General features: G+C 51.4%; 1 protein-coding gene across 1 annotated transcript in view; it reads left to right on the top strand.

The window, feature by feature from the left end:
* The first annotated feature begins 3670 nt into the window (after window positions 1–3670).
* Window positions 3671–19975, top strand: part of FGF18 (fibroblast growth factor 18) — a 71780-nt gene continuing 55475 nt past the window's right edge. The window contains 4 exon segments of the mRNA XM_005503586.4: window positions 3671–3871; window positions 3873–3968; window positions 3970–4019; window positions 4269–4305. Of these exon segments, the coding sequence (XP_005503643.2) occupies window positions 3803–3871; window positions 3873–3968; window positions 3970–4019; window positions 4269–4305 (252 nt within the window). The 5' untranslated portion in view covers window positions 3671–3802.

The following is a 19975-nucleotide window of genomic DNA, read 5'->3' as shown; positions in this document are numbered from 1 at the left end:
TGCTCATGGGTGATCTGGTCCACTGGAGCAGGGCAGGGGAAGCTGATTTCACCGGGGCACCTTCACAGCCCTCCAAGCGAAAGGTCATGCTGCTCAGACTTGGATTTGAGCTACTGAAGAGCAGTTACTAATCCAAGAAACCATCAAGACATTGTCTTAATTGAGGGGTGAGTGACAGGCAGTAGCAGAGACTCTACCTGGCCTGTGTCTCCCTTAACAAAATGTTGTGAACATCAGGCTCCCTGAGGAGTGTGCTGAATGGAAAATAAACAGGTTCAACTAAAGGTGTTCTTTTTCCAGTGGGCACTGGCTGTGCTGGTTGGGTTTGCATTAGGAATGGGATGAAATAGCAGCCCCCAGCAGTGCAGCAATAGGCTTGGGCACCGAGCTCTTAATTTTATATATATATATATATATATATATATACACACGCACACATACATTTGCAACAATGTGCAGCTAAGTGATATTTCTATTTTTCCACGGACATGTGAGCTGCCTCATCTATTTTTCACAACCCTTTCTGTGAATAAATGTTTCAGAAAAAAGGGCTGTGGGGCATTGGAACAGGCTGCCCAGGGCAGTGCTGGAGTCACCGTCCCTGGAGGGGTTTAAAAGATGTAGAGATGAGGTTCTTAGGGACATGGGGTGGTGCTAGAGTTAGGTTATGGTTGGACTTGGTGATCTTAAGGGTCTCTTCCAACCAAAATTATTCTATGATTCTATTTTCTGTGCTCAGCTGTGTTCTTCAAGCTAGTAGCTTGAGATTCACTTAATATTGGTATTATTCTCCAGATAACTATTGGGATTTTATACATTAAAGGGCTGTGTCAGACAACTGAGACATAAAACATGGATCTAGTATAAATAAAGGTCTCCTGTATGATTGCAAATGAAATGTTTTCATAATCGAAACAACCCCCCAGGTGTTGCCCTCGCAGTTTTCACTTAGGAAGGCACAAAGTAAAAAAGCATGAACTTCTCTTTAGATACCATTTGCACCACTGGGATATACAGGTGTACAACATCATCCTACTTAGAGACCCTGAGGTCCTCCAGGCCATCCCACGTGGTGGTAACGTCAAGCAGCTGATGCGCTTGGGGTGTTGAAGGTTCTGCTGGTGTGGGGAAGGCGGGAGTGTGTAGGATGCTTTGGAGTTGAAAACCTCACCGAGAAATCCTGACTTTCATATTACGCTTGCTAAATGTTTTCTGTTCTAGCAGAAGGATGAAAATGTGATGTTTTCAATGGGCACAAAATGCCACCTCTGTGAAAATCTGAGCTTGGAGCCTTGGCAAGATGAACCTAATGCCTAGCGGTATCAGTACAGTAGTGTGGCACCGTCATGGAAAGGATGTGGATGAAGTTTCAGTTTCCTATTTTCTGCTTGGATCCTGCTTCCTCAAGGGTAACTCTGGGGCTGGGAAGAGGGAATGGTGACGTGGGCTCTTGGTGGAGCAGAAGTCTGGTTTCAGCTGAGGGTGATGTTCTTGGTTGGGCACGGTCTGCAATGCGCTGGCACCTGTGGGAGATTTGGTGGCCTTTTCAGGAGCTCTGCTGGGCAGAGGCCATGCAGGACTTCCCACAGCCGCCCTCTACCATCTTCCCCCCTCAGTACCTTATTTATGGCAGATTGATTTTACAGCCTCACTTTTGTGCTTAAAGAAGAGTTAAAGGACAAAAAAAAAAAAGAAGGCCAAAGAAACCCACTGGGGCCCAACTCCTGCCCTGGGGCTGTTTCTGAGACAGTTCAGATTATTTTTGTGATGGCTGTGGGTTTTGGTGGTGGGGAAAGCCGAGAAGGAGCAATCAGAAGTCATGCTCGCAGATGGCAATGGGCAGCTGTGTTAGGGTGGGATTATTGCCTTCTGGCTTTGCAGAACAGCTGTGTGTGTTGTGCAGGGTCTCCTCGGGCAGCAGATACTGGATTTATCCGGGTGATGGGCTGATGCACATGGAAACCCTTGGCTTGACCCTGCTCTGTGGGATGCCTTTCCCATGGGGCCCTGAGAAGTTCCTCACAGCATAAGGTGGCATAGGCTGAGTTCCTTCCCATTTAGGAAAAGAGATAAAGCTGGTGATTAGGAGTATATTCAATATTTTCACCTCTCAGCTAAATGCTCTCATCCTGAGAGTCCCTGGACTCTGCTCAGACTGTTTCTGTGTGGTCATCTTGGTGAGCTCAACTTGCAGGGCTCAGGAAAGTGGCTGTGATGGTCTTGGCCATGCTTGGAAACAGCCTTCAGCTGCGACAAGGAGCCATGGGACAGTTGCGACAGGCGTGTGCGGTGCCAGCTGATGTCAGTGGCATCAGAAACCGGCAGTGGTTTGGATTTTTTTTGAGTTGTGCATCCATAAGACCAGAAGGCTAAAATCCATTAGATTTTCCATATATATGTTTTATTGCTTGGGACTTTGAAAGAGCTTGCTTTGCTCGTTGTTTTCAAACTTCTTAATGTTTTCTGTGCTGCTTGAGGCTGAAACTATGGGCTGAAAACCACTGTGATTTGGTGTCTGAAGGGTCCCCCATGATGAACTCCAGGGACTAAAGATGCTGCTTGATTTGTGACTGAAAACAGGGATAGAGAGAGCACTTGGGCCCCCAGGGACGTGGGAGCTGCAGGGCCAAACACTCTGTGCCGACGTGCGCTGTTACTCTGGAGAAGAGTTTGGAAAGCTCACAGTTATGAGCTATGGTTATGTTCTCGCTTAATAAAGTGTTAACTGATGTTAGGCTCTCTTCGGAGAGTTAGACTATGCATGGAGGTTAACAGTTTCTGGCGTTTTGTCTGCTATAAACGAGCTTTCGGAGATGGGGCAAGAGTTACCGCACTCTCTCAGCGTGTGAATTCTTTTTTACCTTAAAAAAAAAAAAAAAAAAAAAAAGAAAAGTCGGGAGGGGGAAGCCCGTTCGGTTCTACCCCGGGCTGCAGGAGCTTTGCAGCAGGGGCTGCGGAGCGGCGGAGCGGCCGCTGGAGGGCAGGCGAACCGTGCCGGAGCGGCGGCAGTGCCGGCCGGACCCTGACAACCTGACCCTGCCGCAAACCTCCTGCAGTGGCGGCGGTGCCGGGCTCATGGACCCGGGCGGCCGCGGCGCTGCCCGGCCCGGGGGACGGCTGGACCTGCCCGGGGGTGGGGGGGCCGCACCGGGGCTGCCGGGACTCCGCTGCCGCCCGCCCGGGGCTGGCCGGGGCCGGGCCGCGCTCCTGCCCGCTCGGAGGTAAGAGAGCACCGGGCCCCGCCGCCGCCGCCGCCCCGGCCAAGCGCGGGCTGGGAGCGGCCGCGCCTGACACGTGTCGGCGGAGCGGAGCGCGGAGCAGCAGCCGCTCTCTAGTGATTTTTCCCCCTCGCGTTTCACGCGAGCAGCGGCGCTGCCCGCTCCGTCGGGCCGGGGAAGGCGCGGAGGGGGCCGGAGCGCGGCCATGCTCCCTTCCCCCCCGCCTTTTCATTGTTATTATTTTTTTTAAAAACACTTTCCCCGCCGCCCCTGCCTTCCCGGCCGGGCTGCGCGGGCGGTGCCGCATCCGCGCAGGCGGTGCCAGCTCCGCGGGGGCTGCCCGGGCGAGTCCCGCCTCCCGCTCCGCGCCCCGCGCATCGCCATGCAACCCGCGCGGAGCGGCGAGGCGCGGAGCGGGGCCGCGGAGCCGCTTTATCCGCCTCGCAGGGCTGGCCCGGGGGAGCAGCGGGGGGGGCACTTGCTGATGATCGGAAGTTACTGACAATAAGCACCTTCATCCCCCCCAAAGGCGGAGAGAGAGGGAGAGGAGGAGGAGGAGGAGAGACAGGGGGAGAGGAGAGCTGATGCCTAAGCGAGTCACTCGGAGGAGGCAAAGCGGGCGGTACCACAACTTCTCGGCGACGCGGAGCGGCGCGGAGCGGCGCGGAACGGAGCTCGGCGGCCGGATCGCTCCCATGTCAGGGCGGCGGTGGGGACCTGCACTCCGCTAGCGTGAAGCCACTGACCTCCCCCCTCTCCTCGCCCAGCGATGTATTCACTGCTCTCCGCCTGCACTTGCCTGTAAGGATTATGGCATATTTTATTTTTTTCATTATTATTTTTTAAAGATTTTTTTAACTTTCATTCTGGAGGCTCCGGTGGCATTTTGTTTGCAATCAGGTGGTAATCGGGACCCGAGCCTTTTTATAAGCTGAGCATAGCTCTGCACCCTTTAAAAATTGCAAACAAAAACAAAGAAAAAAAAAAATCGGCTTAACCATTTTACCGCAGCATTTGATATTTTGTTGCCTTTTTTTTTCTCCTCTCCAGATGTTTACATTTCCTGCTGCTGTGCTTTCAGGTACAGGTACGTGTCCTTTCTGTCCTCTTTCGCTTTGGGTTGCAAAATAGAAACAAAGGCGGCGTGCTGACCTCACAGTGCCAGGCACTTTTGGCTTGGGCTTTCACTTTTTTTCTCCCCTCTAGTTTTTATAGCCGTATTAAACCGATCCCTGCGCCAGATGCTGGAGTGTCACTGGCCTTGGGAAGGGGCTGCCCCTCTCACCGAGCTCCTTTTCGGTGTTTGCTGGTGCAGAGGCTCCGGTGCGGGCTGGGCGCAGCCGGTGCGCCGGTAGCCTCTGCCGTAACGGGATCCTCTGGAGTGCATTAGCCTGGCTAATGATGTGAGAAGGAGTGCTGGACTCTTCTCCTTGCACAATGTTGATTGATGCACTTGCCTTGGAAGAGCAGGCGCTCTCCTGCTTGCCCTCCTTTTATTTTTTTTCTTCTTCTTCTCCCCCGTCAGTCCCCCCGTACTAGCGAACTTACTCCTAAAAACTGATACTTTGAAAAACATGAGTTTCCCTAGCCAGGAGAAGGAGGCTGCGTGCTCGTTCCCCATTATTAGTAGAAAGCCGTCCAAGTCAGATCCTGCCTTTGATCCTGCCTCAGCAGGAATGAAGCCGTTGGAGGAACACCCTGAGAGCCGCGGCTCTGCAGCGCGGCCGCCCGCGGGACACAGGGCTGGGGGTGCCGGAGTGGCCGCAGCCCTGGGGCCGCGCACGTCTCCGGGGTGGGGATTTTAGCCGAGCATCCTGGAGCAAACGCACCTGCGGGGCCAGGCAGAGCAGGTGTCACTGCTCCGGTGGCTTCAGACCACCATCCCACTGGGAGTGGGGGCCACTCGTGCCACTCCATCAGCCACGCATGGTGCTTTGGTTGGGATTGCACCTGCTGGCCCCCTCGCAGATACACGACGGCAGCAAGGGATGGTCCTGGCTGAGCACAGCTGCAGCCTTGGAGGGGGCTCCATCCCTCCAGCCAAGCTAAATCCAAACCAGCCCCATCCCCTGCTTCCCCACCCCTCAGAAAAATCCCCGGTTGCATTTTTTTTCCTCATCTCCTCTGAAAGCTGCAGCTTGAACCTAACACCAGCGGAGCCTCCCCTCGGCAGAGCAGCCTTCTCGTCAGGAGAGGATCCACAGCTGTAAATTACTCTGCGGTTGGAAGGCGTTTGCTGTATTTCTCCGGTGCATTTCTGTTCTTTTCAAACCCGCGGAATAACAGGCTGTGCAGGGCTCGTGGCGGCGGCACCCTCTGCAGCGGGGAGACGGTTTTTGCGCTTGTGCGGTAACTGAAGTTAATCAGCACTCCAGCCCCCTCCCTCTCCCCCTCCCTTTGGTGCTTTTAGTGAATCAGAAAAAGTTTGGCTGGCTGCCTGGAAAGCACTTGCTAAAATCTGATCTCTTACTTCAGCAGCCTTAAAACTTGGGAAATTATTGGCATTTATACAGTTGGAGCTTGCAGGCTTCCAAAGCAATAAAATAATAATAAAAAAAGAAAAAGCAGCTCAGTGCTCTGGTGCTATTAGAACCATACTTTGCTCCATTGCGTGCTGCTCTTGCAGCGTTTTGCAGGACGTGAGGCCGGGATGCGCTGTGTCCGGGCGCTGCGGAGGGGTCCGGGCGGCGGATCTCACCGGGTGTCACACCGAGAGGTGAATGCTCTTTCAGTGATTAGCGTTGGGAGCCAAAACATTAGATTAGTCATACTCAAGGGCCTTTGAGTGAGTGTCTACAGTATTAATGGTAGATGAAAAGATGTGAATGCTGTAAGTTTTTATTGCCCGTTTTGTTACACTTTCTTTCTGGATTTATTCACGGGATTACATGTTTTGAGCCTGAATGGGAGCGAGGGATTATAGGATTTCTTTTATAATGATCAGTTTGGGTAGGAGTTAGCCTTCGGTGAACTGAAGTAAATTAATGCATCACTTAGGTTTAATATTTATTTAGGCTGAAGGAAGTTGTTTAGTTTTGCTTAAAGGGCTCTACGTTGTATTGGGGAGATTTAAGAGTGCCTGAAATGGATTATATTCTAAGGCCGCCTTTTGCCCTCCCATGCAAGCTGCGATCAGCGGGTTGGCCCATGTGTTAGTTTTAGGATTAGCCCCCTCTGCTGCCGACTGTTGCCCCCTGGCTCTGCACGCAAAGGCAAAAATCCCTCCAGCATGTGTTGAGGCTGGAGGTACTCTGGGGCAAAGTAGAATGGCTCAGGTATTTTGTGTCTTCTGCTGGTTACTGGTGTACAAAGACTGTGGTGTGTTGGCATGCAAGCTGCCTTCGTTAGGCAGTGTGGTGGCTCAGTGCATGTAGAAAGTTTTCTTCTAGACCCTGAGGTCCTTGAAAAGCCACCCGTAGGTGACCCCGTTCGGTTCAGCATCACCCGTGGTTGGGTTGTGGCAGCACAGAGGAGACTTTCCCCAGCCCGGACTGTGGGGAGGTCAGAGCGATGGGAATTTTCAGGAGCAGGATTTAGACTTCTGGACGAGTTGGGCTTTGCCATTGGGTGACATTTCCACGGAGGGACACTGGGGAACAGTGTGTGGTGGGTCGGAGGGGAATGCAGGCAGTGGGTGCTGGTGGCTGTGAACTGACACCACGAGAGCAGCCCTGTACCCTGCAGCGCTGCGGGGAGGACAGCTCGTTCTCCGCTCCCTTGCCCTGTGGCAGGAATGTCCCTGTCTTGTTTTCTTCTCTCGGATCTTGAGAAGTTCCTCTGCTGCTTGAGGTTGCTGTGGACCCAAAGGCAGCAGGGACACTGGATCTCCTTGGGGACACTGGAGAGATTAATTTATTTGCACAGGTTGTTCTTAGGGGTGCTGTTTCACTGCGAGTTACTATACTCTCCCTCTATCGCTTATCTTTAGCATCCTTCTGTTTAATTCTCCCGCTGCCTTTTCACACTTCCAGGAGCAATTTATCCTCCATGTGCTTTTACTCTCTGCATGTCCCAGAGCAGTTTTGGGTTTGTCCTTAGAGTCAGTCCCTGCTCTTCACATGGGCGAGAAACCCAGGAGCACTTTGCATGGATGGAGAGGATCTCCCGTGCTGTGCCGGCTCTGGCAGCCCCGGTGGCCCTTAGGACATCGGGCTTGGGGACGTGGGACCTCGGGAGCTCAGAGGTTGCCCTTTGCCAGTATGGGTGGGGGCTGGAGGCAGCTTCGGTGTCAGCTGGGCAATAGGATGTGAGGTTTTGGGTGCTTCCCTGGCTTGCAAGAGCTTCTAGCTCTTCTACCCCTGGGCCATCTCCATCGTCGGCTGGAGCACAGGGTGACACCAGTGCCAGCTGCCCTGGCTGTGCCATAGAGCGCAGGCTGATGCTGCCTCAGCCTCTTCCCTGCCCTGATAAACCTCGGCATGTCCTTCTGCATGAAATGCATCTGCCTTAGATTATGAAAAAGGTCCCTGATAGGGCCAAATCCTTTGCTTTTATGGTTCTTGTAGGTTAAGATCCAGTTTTGGAATCTGATCCAGAAGCAAACAGGAGGTCAGACGACTGCACAAGGCAGCGCTGGGCTATTTTCACATCTGCTGGTGTTGTGTAAGACGAAGGCTGCTGCACGCCATGCCAACAGTAACTTATGTTTCTCCTAAGCTCCTGTGCAGTGACAGACAGATATTGTTTGGGGCTTTGTAAAGTGAGACACAGAGAAGCATTGCTTCCACACGTTCAGCAAGCCAGGTTCTGTGGTCTGGCGAAGCCGTGCGCAGCACATGTCGGAGGCGTGAGTCTGCCGAGCAGCTCCCTCCCCTCTCCCTGCTTGCTCCTCTGTGGACACAAGTGCCACCAAATGGTGCCGGAGACACTGCTCTGGCCAAGCCAGAGCGTGGTCTGCCCACAGCCTGACCGGCTTGGCTTGCCATGGGGCTCATGGGCACCCCTTCTGCAGGCATGAACCGGTGCTGGGGATGAGGGTCCCTGCTCACCCTGCCCTCGCCCAGCGGGGTCATGCTCATGTCTCCCCTCTCTGTGGGTGGGCACCCACCTGCCCGCGCCCTCCCTGGGTGGCACGAGCATTCGTCTCGAGATGGCAGCCAAGGCTGCGTGTGCTGCTGGGGATGGAGGCTCTGATGGCCTGCGCTGTGGGATGGGACAGGTGCTGTTTGGATGCAGCGAACCACTCTGCTCCTTGTGGCAAAGCCCTGCATGCCGAGACTCGGCGGGGACCCTGCAGCTTCCAGGTGCATCCTGCCCTCACCACCTTTGCTCAGCCTGGACAGGGGCCACCGAGTCCTTGGCATGGTGTCCCTGTGCTGACATCAGCTCTGTGACAGTCTCTGAACCCCCTCAAGTGACAGCGGTGCTCGTCCATGAGAACATCTGAGGTCAGGTCTGCTTTCCAGCCTGAGCTCACCCACCCTGCACTCGTGTGGGGCTACTAATGCGCAGGCTGCAGCAGTGATGATGTGAAGGACAAAACACAGCAAAAGTGGTCTGGGAAAGGCTGGGAAGCTTTCTGTCATTTTTTTTTCTGATCACAGTCAACTCTTAATTACTAGGCAGTGAGAAGACAAGAGAAACAGCATAAGCAAACCCTGATTTAATTAGCGGAGGAGGAGCTCAGTGATGTTGATGAAGCGCATGACCCTGTCACAGGCTGGAGCTGATGAGACGGTCCATGGCTCTGGGTGTGTGATGCTGCTGGCCTCATGACAGGGAACACGATGTCTGTTGGTGTGCCTCCACCAGTCTGCCACCCACAAGGCTGGGCTTGGTAGTGTATTAAATAATTTGGTCCTGTTTAAAACCCCCTTGCTCTCCAACAAAACGACCATACCCTTGCCACAAGGGATTTTTATTCCCTGTGCTGACTTCTAGCACAGGCCTGTGAAGTGTTGTGTCCTGAAGCTGCCCCTTGTGTGGGAGCTGGTGCATGCTCAGATTCTCCTGTGGGAGAAGCAAGACCGAGATTCGTGTGGGGTGAGTGCAGGTGGGGGTCCCGCCCCTACACAGATGCGGGTTTGCAGCCCATGCCCCCGCCGGCCCACCGGCTCCTGCCCTGGCCACACTCTGCCTTGGCTTCCCATCGTCCTTCAACGTGCTGGGACAGGTCCTGTGCCAGGACACCCCTCAAACACACAGCAGAAAAACTTGCAAGGACAAAGCTGTTTCCAGAGTCCCTTCCCAGCGAGGCAGAAACAAAGGTGAACTCCCTCGGCACTTGGGAGCGTGGCGTTTTCTGGGTGCACTGTGGCAGCAGGCAGCAAAGCGGAGCTGCTGCTTGGAGGCTTCAATCCACACACCCACCTGGATTGCAGTTTACTTTTTCAAAGCTCTAGAGATGTGCAAGATGCTTCACACAAACAGAGGAGGACTCAGGTGTTGAGAAGAGTACCTAGGAGGGTTCAGATTTCCTCTGTTTGAGATAGCTGGTTGCGTTGTGGTTGTTATATTTAGTTTCTGTTTTGCTTTCTGTATTGCACATGGTGTGTCCGAGCGGGACAAGGTGAGTGATGCTGGCTTTGGAGCAGGGCTGGGTTTTGTAGGATGGTTGCATGCTCAAGCCCTGCTAATTTTCTGCTGGTAGAGTAGCTTGGCCTTAGTGTACCAAAGCAGGGAAGAGTGGAATGGGCAAAGGGTGATGCTTCCCAAGCCCCGTGGGCGTGTTTGGGATGTGGTGATGCAGCTGGTGGCTGGTCCTTTAGTGAGGAGGAGGTGGGGGTGCCTGCTGAGGGCTTCTGGGGGCTCAAGTAGGATGAACAGTGTTGCTGGGACTCAGGTGGCCACTCAGAATATTTGATTTTGCTGTAAGTTGATAGCACCAAGCTGGTCGGCTGGGCGAGTGGACATCTCCCTCCATTGCAGGAGACTGAGCTCAACATAAAGACTCCTCTGGGGCTGAATTTTTTTTTATCTCTAAAGCTACTTCCTGTATCCTTGGGATTATTTTTATGTGTCTCTTCCTTTCCGTAGGAGCTGGGAAAACCCCTGTCCTGCTCTCTTCTCTCTTCAACCTCACTGAGCAATAGCTGCTTTTGCTCTGATTTTACCTAGATATGGACACTTTAGGTATCTGATGTGATGAGAACAAGTGAAAAATGTGTTCAGGTGATGGCATGATTTAAAAAGGAAAAAGAAGGACTGGCTGCTGTTGGTGCCTGGGCAGGGTGTGCAGGGGTGGGTACCTGCTCCCAGGCCTCTGGCTGGGCTCTCTGCAAACTGGGAGGGCTGGGGTGGGTCACGTCGTGTTGGAATCTGTGGTCCCAACAGGTCTGAACCTTTTCTTTTTTCTTTCCTTCCCTGGGTTTTTGTGTTTTGATCACCCGCGGTTCCATTACAGCAGCAATCATGCAGAGCTGTGCATTAGGCTGCCTACCTGGTGTGTCACGTCTGTGTCCTGCTACCTCTGCAGATGTCCGTGGAGGATTAGGCACCCAGCGAAGCAGCTGGAGGAAAAGTAAGAGAAAGAATGAAAAAAAAATATAAAAGACTGTCTGGCTCTGCCAGAGTATTTTCCTATTGCCATTCAGCAGCCTTACCATAGCATGAAGAGAAAGAAAGGGGAAGAGAGAGAGGAAAGAGGAGGCTTAGTCTGTCATGGTCTGCCTGTTTCCCTTTGTGCAAACTCCCGGCCGCGCCGGGGGATGTGGTGGGTGGGAGACGACGTGCCAATCTTCCCAAATCGACCGGGGCAGGTTGTGGGGTTCACCAGCTCGCTTCGACATGGGATGGGGCTCCCTGGGCTTTGACACCTCTGTCTGCACCAACAGCTGAATCTCAAGCTAAACCACAGGGCAGCGTTTTCCACATAGTGACAGCGCGTCCTCCTCTGGCACAGCACCGTGCCCTTTGCCAAACTGCGCTTACGCTCTGCTCACTGCGAGCATTTGCTTTTTGTAATGAGAATGTCTGCTTTATTCTGCTGCAGCCAGCGGAAAAGGGGTTGTGCTGGGGGAAAATCTGAAATGCCTTGAATGCCCTGACCTTAGGGTGTGATAAGGGTGTCTGGCAGCATCCTCCTGCAGACAGGTCCTGCCAGTGCAACGCTGCTCCTGCTGTTGATGCCAGCTGGGGCCAACTCTGCTTTGGGGGCAAACCAGAAGGAAAGGGGCAAGACCCGAGGCTGTTGCTGTTGGGTTATCACAGCCCCTGCCCTGGGGGGCAGCTGAAACGGGATGAACATTGGGCAGCGGGGAGCAGACCTGCTCACTGCCGCAGGGCTGGTACGGACGGGAGGTGCGGTTCCTCTGTTCACATTTTATAATACAAATCTCTGGTGAATGCTAAACCTTGATGAAGGCCCCATATTGCGTTGATACAAATACTGGAATGCAGCAATTAATTAATAATGGATTGCTTCTCCTGCAAGGTATTTCCAGTACTCCTTATTCCTCCCGGTTGCTTTTCCTCCTGCTGGATATTTCAAATCCTTTTATTTCCTGCTAAAATACTATCTTTGGCACCATTTTTAAGGACAGCTTGTTAAAAAGCTGTTGCATCTTTTGGAATACCCAGAACTACTCTTCAGCAGAAATGCAGAATTAACAGAAGAACGCAGGGATCCCTGGTGGATGACTGGGCTTGCGCCTGCATGCTGGGCAACACTGGGCATGGCTGGAGGAATGCAGAGCCCTGGGAACAGAAATGAGAGTGTGGGATGAAGGACAATATTGATAGAAGGGCATTTTGCTGCTTCTTGGTTGCTGTTAATCTGTTTGAAGAGAGGGGTGGTTTGGAAACCCGGTGCAGCGGTCGCAGGGCTTCCCTCGCCCGCAGGTGGGATGGGGATCACCCCATCCCAGCAGACCCCAGGCAATCTGCTGCCCTGCTCCTCTGTGGGCTTCTCCCATCCAATTGTCAGGTATGGACCTGAACAGATACTAATATTTATTTTCCAAAGTTGGATTCAAACTATATACAGAGTTTGACTCAGTTTTACAAATATACAAGAGTGAGTGGGGTATGTATGCTCCTTCCAACCATGGTTTCCATCTATAAAATGAAAGCTGATTTTATCCCCCCTTAAGCTGCCAGGTCTTAAGGTCACAATCCTGTATGAGGAGCATCAGTGCCTCCCTGTGAGGCTGTACTGTAAGACTGCATGGTGCACTGCAGTATTGATTATCTGTAAAATAAATTATGATGTATGTAGTGCAGGTTTCTGACCCCGTGGTCGCGACCTTGTGGTGATTGGGGAGACTTCCGACCAGCTGAGATCAGAATAGCAAACAGCCTCCCAGCAATCAATACAAAAAAAACAGCAGGTCTGATTGTTGGGGCCTTTTACAGGAATAACGAAGGATGCCATATTTATGTGGCATTTTTATTCTGGGGACTGGGCAATTCTATAAACCTTGCCTAAAATTAAATGTGAAGCTGTGTGGGGTGTTCTGCTCTGCGACAAGTCACCCCAGCCATGGGGCAATCAGGGGTGGAAAACTTGCAGCGCAAAAGGGCATGTGTTTTTCTATGTTGGGGTTTTTGATGATCAGCAAAGCTGCTGGGGCTGGGGTGGGACAGGAGGAGTGGGCACAGCACTGCCAGCCCCAGCCGCGGGCACAGAGGGACCGCCCTGCCTATATCGTGTATTTATTTTGTGAGTTCCAAATAGCATTATCTCAGCCCCTACTAGAGGACTGTTCTGACCCACAAGCCAAACTGATGGATTCATGGCAAACTTGATAGCGAGATCGCAGTGCTGTGTTTTCAGAGGTGCGCAGCTACAGACTCTGCACCGTGCCGGGAGGGAATGAGCCGCCCGCTGCGGTGCTTTGCTGGGGCTGCTCCCCAGCCTGTGTGGGTGCAGCTGAGCCACCAAAACACTGGCGAGGTGGGGGACAGGACACCCCAAAAGCATCATCCTGGCTCCTGACCCCGCTGGTGTGAGGATCGCAGCAGTGCCTCCAGCTTCTGGGTCATTCAGGCTGTGTTCCCCTGGTTTGGAGAGGGAGTGAATAAATGGGAATAGGCACAGGGATTGCTTTTGTGCTGTTTATGTTGAAAGAGTGTTTAAAAGGCATTTAGATGAGGTTCTTAGGGACATTGTTTAGTGCTAGAGTTAGGTTAGGTTATGGTTGGACTAGGTGATCCTGAGGGTCTTTTCCAACTGAAATGATTCTATTGCCATTTGAATTTAACAAACAAGACAATGGAATTTATTTGCACAGTTTTCTTTCCAGGAGCCTGATTTTCCCCAGCGTGCACCATCACTGTGTGTGCCAGGAACCTGAATGTCACCACGTTAAGTCTTGGGGTTTTACTTATGGAGAAAATCTGAAAATCTGCCCAAACTCCGGTGCAGGACCAGCAAGACTGATCTCGCAAAGCTGCTCTGTGGGCAGGGTGCTGGGCAGCTATAGGCATTCCCAGAGCAACGCGGGAGCTGTTCATACTGTTCCATGGGCCCTGTTTGTATGCGGGCGCCACAGGCTCCGCACGCTCCCTTGCAGGAGGATGCTCGGGATGCCTGGACCGAGGTTTGGTCCTTTGCAGTACCCTGGTGCTGTAGGCACAAATGCCGGTGGTTCAAAGAAAGGGCTGTCGGGAATCTCCAGTATCATGCCATAAGGTCTCCTTTCTGTGCTTGCCTACCACTGGCCTGAATTTCCCCCCAGCAGCATTTTTCCCAGTGCTGGTGACCGGCGATGGATGCCGCAGAGTGTGTTGGGTTCCCCTGGTACTCACCAGCTGTGTGGGCATGCAGCAACCCAAACCTCGGGAGGTACCTTAGTGTTTGTAAAACCTCTTTTTCTTTTTTCCCCCCCCTATTTAAAATGTTTTGGAAAGGATTTATTTTCCAAAACTGTGGAGAATTGTTCCCTGAAAATGGGAAAGCTGCAATCTGAATTAATTAAAACCAAATGAAACTTTTCCCTCACTCAATAAAGCAGAAAGATAAGAAATCCTATTTGTCCAGCATTTGCAGTGTAAAGATTTCCATGCAGGAGTGCAGCTAATAGAGATCAGTACAAATCTTGTATTAGAAAACAAACCGTGCTTTTCATTTCTGGCCCTAGGCTCACATGTTTGTTATATCTGATCCTGAAGGCAGATTGACAGTTTGGTTTGGATTAAATTCAACACATGGTTTATGCCATACTTTTGATAAGGCTCAATATTAATCTGATTTTTTTGTGTCTGCTCTCTTCAGTACATGAGCAGCAGAATTGTCTGTTCCTAGGAATATTTTTGCGGTGAAACCGTTGAGGAATTTATTTCTGGAGGGAAGATGAAATTACTGATTTTAAAAACTTTCAGGATCCCAAGTAAAGTTGAAACCCATTAACTGCAGGCAATAAGCTTGACATGACCTGGGCTCGTTTCGAGCTATTTTATTAACTGATATACAAAGCATTTTCTTTAAATATCTCTGGAAAGGCAGAGAAGGAGGAGACTGGATCACGCAGAGGGACCAGAGCAGGTTCCTGTACTTTTACCACCAGCATCAGCTCACAGTTCTGGTTAGCCGGGAATGGAGATCCTCACCGTTTGCGCCTGTATGTGCTCGTGAGCTCAGGTTTCTTCACTGAACTATGGGGATTGCTGCTGTCTGCTGGTTCCCTGAATGACCTGTGGTACCTCCCTGAGATGGGCTTTTAGGTACGTTGGCCCATTAGGTACAAATAGCTGCTTATTTGCAAAAGTGTGTATTTATTCCATTTATGAATGGGCTTCCCTTTCCAAAACTGGTGCATTGTGTCGTTGGTCTTTTCCATATAAAGTGAGTAAAAAAAAAAAAAAGGTAGAGGAATTGGGAAGGGAGAAGAGAGAAGAGGCGAGGGAGAAGTTGCTTGTTGCCTTTGAGCTCTGTGGCTCAGCAGGTGGGTGCCTGGGAACCCGTCTGCAACGCTTTGTTTGCATCCTTGCTGCAGGATGCAGTGATCTGTTGTGGCTCATTTTGGGGCCGCCTCCACCTCCAATGCAAACGTGGCAACTTGCAAATGTGGTTATTTTATCAGGGGTGAAGTTGGTCCCAAAGCTTGTCTTGGGTGCTTGAAGATAATGGGTGCTGGCAGCAGCTGTTGGTTGGTTGTACGGTGCTAGAACTGGGTGCTGGAAAGGTTCAGACTTGGCAGTGATGCTGAAAGCAACTGGGATCCTTATCCCGACTATATGTTACCTCCATAAAAGTGAAATTAATGAACATTGCGTAGGTCTGCATTGATTTGAAGTGGGTTGCACCCGGTGAGATGCTTTGGTGGACTGTGCTCTGCATGATGGAGCTCCGGGGCACGTATCTCGGGATGACGTCCTTGTTTCTCAGTGCGATGGTGCCGGTTCCCTGTATCCCTCCGTGTTGGGTGAGCCGGGGATCCCCAGCCTCAAACGGAAAATGTGTGTTTGCACAGTTAGCGTAGCCCCTTCCTTCCCTGGGAGCAGAATGGTTTATTGATTTCTTTGGCCTGCTCACCCCCACCTATTCAGCAATAATGACCCTTCCACCCCAACTCTAAATCATCCCAGCCCACCTCACCCGTAAGCCCTTTTTGGGTTGTTGTTGGTATTTATGCTCGTGGAGGTTTATGATCTGTCGGCACTGGCTGTTGAAATGCTTTATTTGTCCGTACGCTGGGCCACACAGCGAGTGTCCTTATTCTGGTATCATGTTCAGGATGCTGTAGTTAAGGTTTGTGTCAGCACTTCCATGCACAAACCTTGTTATTCAGGGGTTTTGCAACTCCATGGAAAAGAAAACTAGTGACCTGGCACGGCGAGGGGAGCTCAGAGGCACACATGAAAGCCCAGCAACAACCCACTGCCCATTTGGGGATTATTAGATGGGCAACCTCTTTCCTTGAGGAAAGCAGCCAAAACCATCCTCTTTTGGTTTGATATTGTGAAAAGAAAACCCCTCTTTTGTGTGCTTGTATGTGTCAGATGGGGAAAACCCAGCGAGGTGGGACCCAGGCTGGGATCCTCTCCGGATACTTAGAAAATAAACATTAGGTCGATGCAGAACTGAGCTGTTTTCTCCTCTGAACACATCGTGTGCTGCAGAGGGTTCGGAGGAGGCAGCGCCTGCTCCCTGACCCCGTGGCTGCCCGGCACCACAGCCCTCTGAACAGTAGGCGACAGGGTATATAAATGTGATTTATAGCCCTGTTAGCACAGGAGCTTGTGGGCTTATAAATTACTTGGAGATTTCTTGATAATAGAAGGAGTGTGGTATAAACAGAAGAGAAAACAGGGCTTGAGAATGTATTTCAAAGAACTTTCGGGGAAGGAGACGTTAGGTGGCTGTTGGCAGGTGATGGCTGGTGGTGGTGGAGGAAGAGCCTCCACAAACCATCCCAGCGTGGATGTTTTTTTTATTGCTCCCTCCTACTGATGTGTTTTGTGGGCTCTCCATGGAGCAGCCTGGAGCAGGGTTGATAAGTCAGAATGAAATGCTGGCGTAGCCGTTAGCCCAGGACACCAGGCTGGGTTTTGCATTGGGGGTATTAATTCATAACTTATTTAAGCAGAGGTGATCAGCCACTTGTGTCTGCCAGCAGGAGCAGTCAGGGATGAAGCACCCTTCAGCTTCCTCAGAGGGGACACTGGCAGCAGGGTTTTTATCAAGGGGAACTGGGAGTGCCAAATACATGCTTGACCCTTTTGTTAGCATGACTGGAGTGACTGACAGTGCTGTTATTGCTCCGAAGCTGTTTTCCTCATCTCTGATGATGCCAACAGGTCTGGCAGCATATCGCTACATTTAGCTGAGGTGACTCTATGATGGTGCACAAGATATGACTGAACGCAGCAGTGATGGTACAGGAGCATCACTCTGGGGAGGGCTTCAGTGATTTGGGAGGTGCAGGAATATGTGCCTTTGGCTGGGGCCGGGGGATGCCCAGCTTTGGTCCTTCCCTCCCTCTCAGCCCTGGGTTTGCTGACCCTTTGGCAGGACACAGGGAAAGGGGTGGGAACCTGTCTGCGGGCTTGTGAGAGCGCCAGGCTTATAGAATCATAGAATAGTTTGGGTTGAAGGGACCTTCCCAGCTCCCCCAGTGTCCCCCCTGCCATGAGCAGGGACATCTTCACCAGCTCAGGTTGCTCAGAGCCCCGTCCAGCCTGGCCTGGGATGTCTCCAGGGATGGTTCATCCACCACCTCTCTGGCCAACCTGGGCCAGGCTCTCACCACCCTCAGGGCCAACAATTCCTTCCTCTTGTCCAGCCTGAATCTCCCTCCTTTAGTTTAAAACCATCACCCCCTGTCCTGTCACAACAGGCCCTGCTCAAAAGCCTGTCCCCATCTTTCTTATCAGCCCCTTTTAAGCACTGAAAGGCCGCACTAAGGTCTCCCCGGAGCTTCTCTTCTCCAGCTGAACACCCCAGCTCTCTCAGCCTGTCCTCCCAGCAGAGCTGTTCCAGCCTCGGGTCATTCCTGTGGCTCCTCTGGCCCCTCCCCAGCAGGTCCGTGTGTGTCCTGTGCTGAGGACACAGCACTGCAGGGGGTCTCACCGGGGCGGAGGGGATGAGGAGCATCTTGGGTCTGAGGTGGTTCCACTCTCTTCTGTTTTCCACTGAAGATCTTTGAGCTGGCCATACATTTTGCTCACTGAACGGGAACTTCTACGTCATTTTTGAACATCTTGGTCTCACGCTGGGGATGTTCTTGGTGTGATGTCGTGCTTTGCTGATGGCTTCTGGAAGCGCTGTGGCGTGTTACTGTGCGGCACCTCAGACCGTGGTTTCAGGTAGGGCCACCCTGGAGAAATGGTAGGAAACAGAAAAGGTTGTGACTTTGAGTTTTGCTAAATAAAAGTGGGTGTTCCCAGTAAGCTGATTTGAAGAGATTTATTTAAAGTAAGGAGTGCATTTTCAAATGGAAATTAGTTCTGTCCACTTCCCCTGTCAGCAGGGCTTCTGTGGTGATGTATTTGGGGTTTAGAGAGCTCCATGCTGCCTCATAGTTCATGAAATACATTTTGTAAGGCAAGCAAAGCATAAAGCAAGTTCAAAAGAAAATCTCTTCCTTGCAGAAATGAAGGAAATTTTGCGTCTTATGTTTCAAATAAGTGAATTACTGATCAAAATAATCTCTGGAAAGCCTTGTTCCAGAAATAGCTTGCTAGACTTCATGTACAAGGGAATTATGCAGGAGCAACTCTAATATTGCAGGTGCTTGGTCATGGTAACCTGAGAAGGGGACAAGGAAACTTGTCAGCAATACATCAGCAAAATGTGCGACTGAAATGGGGAAAAGCCATCTGAAGGACAAGGGGATGCTCATCTCCATGGCTGTGATTTCACAAACAGCAATCTATTTTTAGGTAAATTGCTGGCCTTTTCACCCTGACTGCTCTTTTTCAACACTGTCACCATGGCACCTTGCCTTCAACAAGTCCCGGTGGGTTCAGGGAGCTCCAGGGCTCGTTCCTGGGAGCTGGGCTCTTGCTGGATTTTGCTGCACTCTTGTCCCAGTTCCTGCTCTCTCCTGTTTGGGAGCCTCTAAGGTCGTTTCCGAACTGAAACCTTTGTGGCACAGCAGCACTGGACATCTCTGGGCCTCTGCATCAACATGGCAGATGAATCTTACATCCCCTCTGTCCCTTTTTTGTGAATTTTGTGCACTTTGCTTTTTAAAAAGAGGGTTGTGCCCCCCAAGTCAAGGCTCATCTGATGGACTGTTTGGGTATGGTGAGTGAAGTCCAAGAACAGAGAATATGTCACTACACGTTGTCAGCATCACTGGTGAGTGGGAACTGGAAGGAGAAAAGGAAATGCCCAGTGGTGCTTGGTATCTCGTTGGGTTTTTAGAGCTGAGGAGAAGTCACTGTCTGTGGAAATCATAGCTTGAAGTTTGCAGAGATCTTCTTCACATACAACTCCTTTTCCTGTTTTGACACTGAAAGCTTTGGATCAGCCTGGCACTTGGGGAAGGGCAAGTTAAAGGGACCCCTCGTAATGCCGTCACGTGCCGGCCATGCTCAGGAGCACCAGTCCTGCTGCCGCGGCTTTATTTCTCTGGGTTTGGAATGAAGAGCCCGAAGAATGCGTCTCCCAGGCTTGTCATCCCCATCGGTGTTGCAATTAGGGTCTGAAGGAGAGATCAGCCCAGAGACACAGGCTTTTTCCCCCTCAATAACTAATATTAACAGGCTGGTATTCAGGGAACGTGTAACCATTGAGACTTCTGTGTATTTACCAGTTTCCAGTGATGTTTTGGTATCTTCCATAACATAGATTTGATCCTTTTCCTGAGCCTGCAAACATCTCCCTTCAGAGCAGTGCTGTTGGATATGGTGGGAATAAAGAAGATGCTCAGTTGAGTGATGGAGAAGATAAACTCTAAATGAAGGAGGGGAAGGTGCAAGCTATGGGAAGGTTTTGAGTCTCAAACAGCTAATGTCAGCCAGTCCTAAAAGTGGGCGTGAAAAACTGGGGCGCAGGCTGGTGGGAATGAAGGCAAGGCAGAAGTGAGGTGTCGGCACCACAAACATCACCGTGGAGCGACTCCTGCAATTCCAGTAAATCCCTCAATTGGCCTCTGGTTATTGTTAGGTGGATTAACCCCTCTGTCCTTGTCTTATATCCCAGCATGGTGTAGATGATAACAAATGATGAGATGAGCAAGCAGTGACACCTGAGGAAGTCGCTTTCCCCTTGGCACTGTTCCGGTGTGGGGTCACTGTGTGTTATCTTGCCAGAATAAGCAGGAATGGGACTGGTTGGAGCTTGGTAATGTGTTTTCAGAGAGGAAACTTGATAGAGGAAAAGTGGCACGGGATAATTTGGCAGGGTCTGAATGAACTGTGTGCTTTTGGAG

This window comes from Columba livia, chromosome 14 (assembly GCF_036013475.1).
Source record: "Columba livia isolate bColLiv1 breed racing homer chromosome 14, bColLiv1.pat.W.v2, whole genome shotgun sequence".
NCBI classification, from domain to species: Eukaryota; Metazoa; Chordata; class Aves; order Columbiformes; family Columbidae; genus Columba; species Columba livia.
This window is presented reverse-complemented; position numbering and strand designations above follow the sequence as displayed.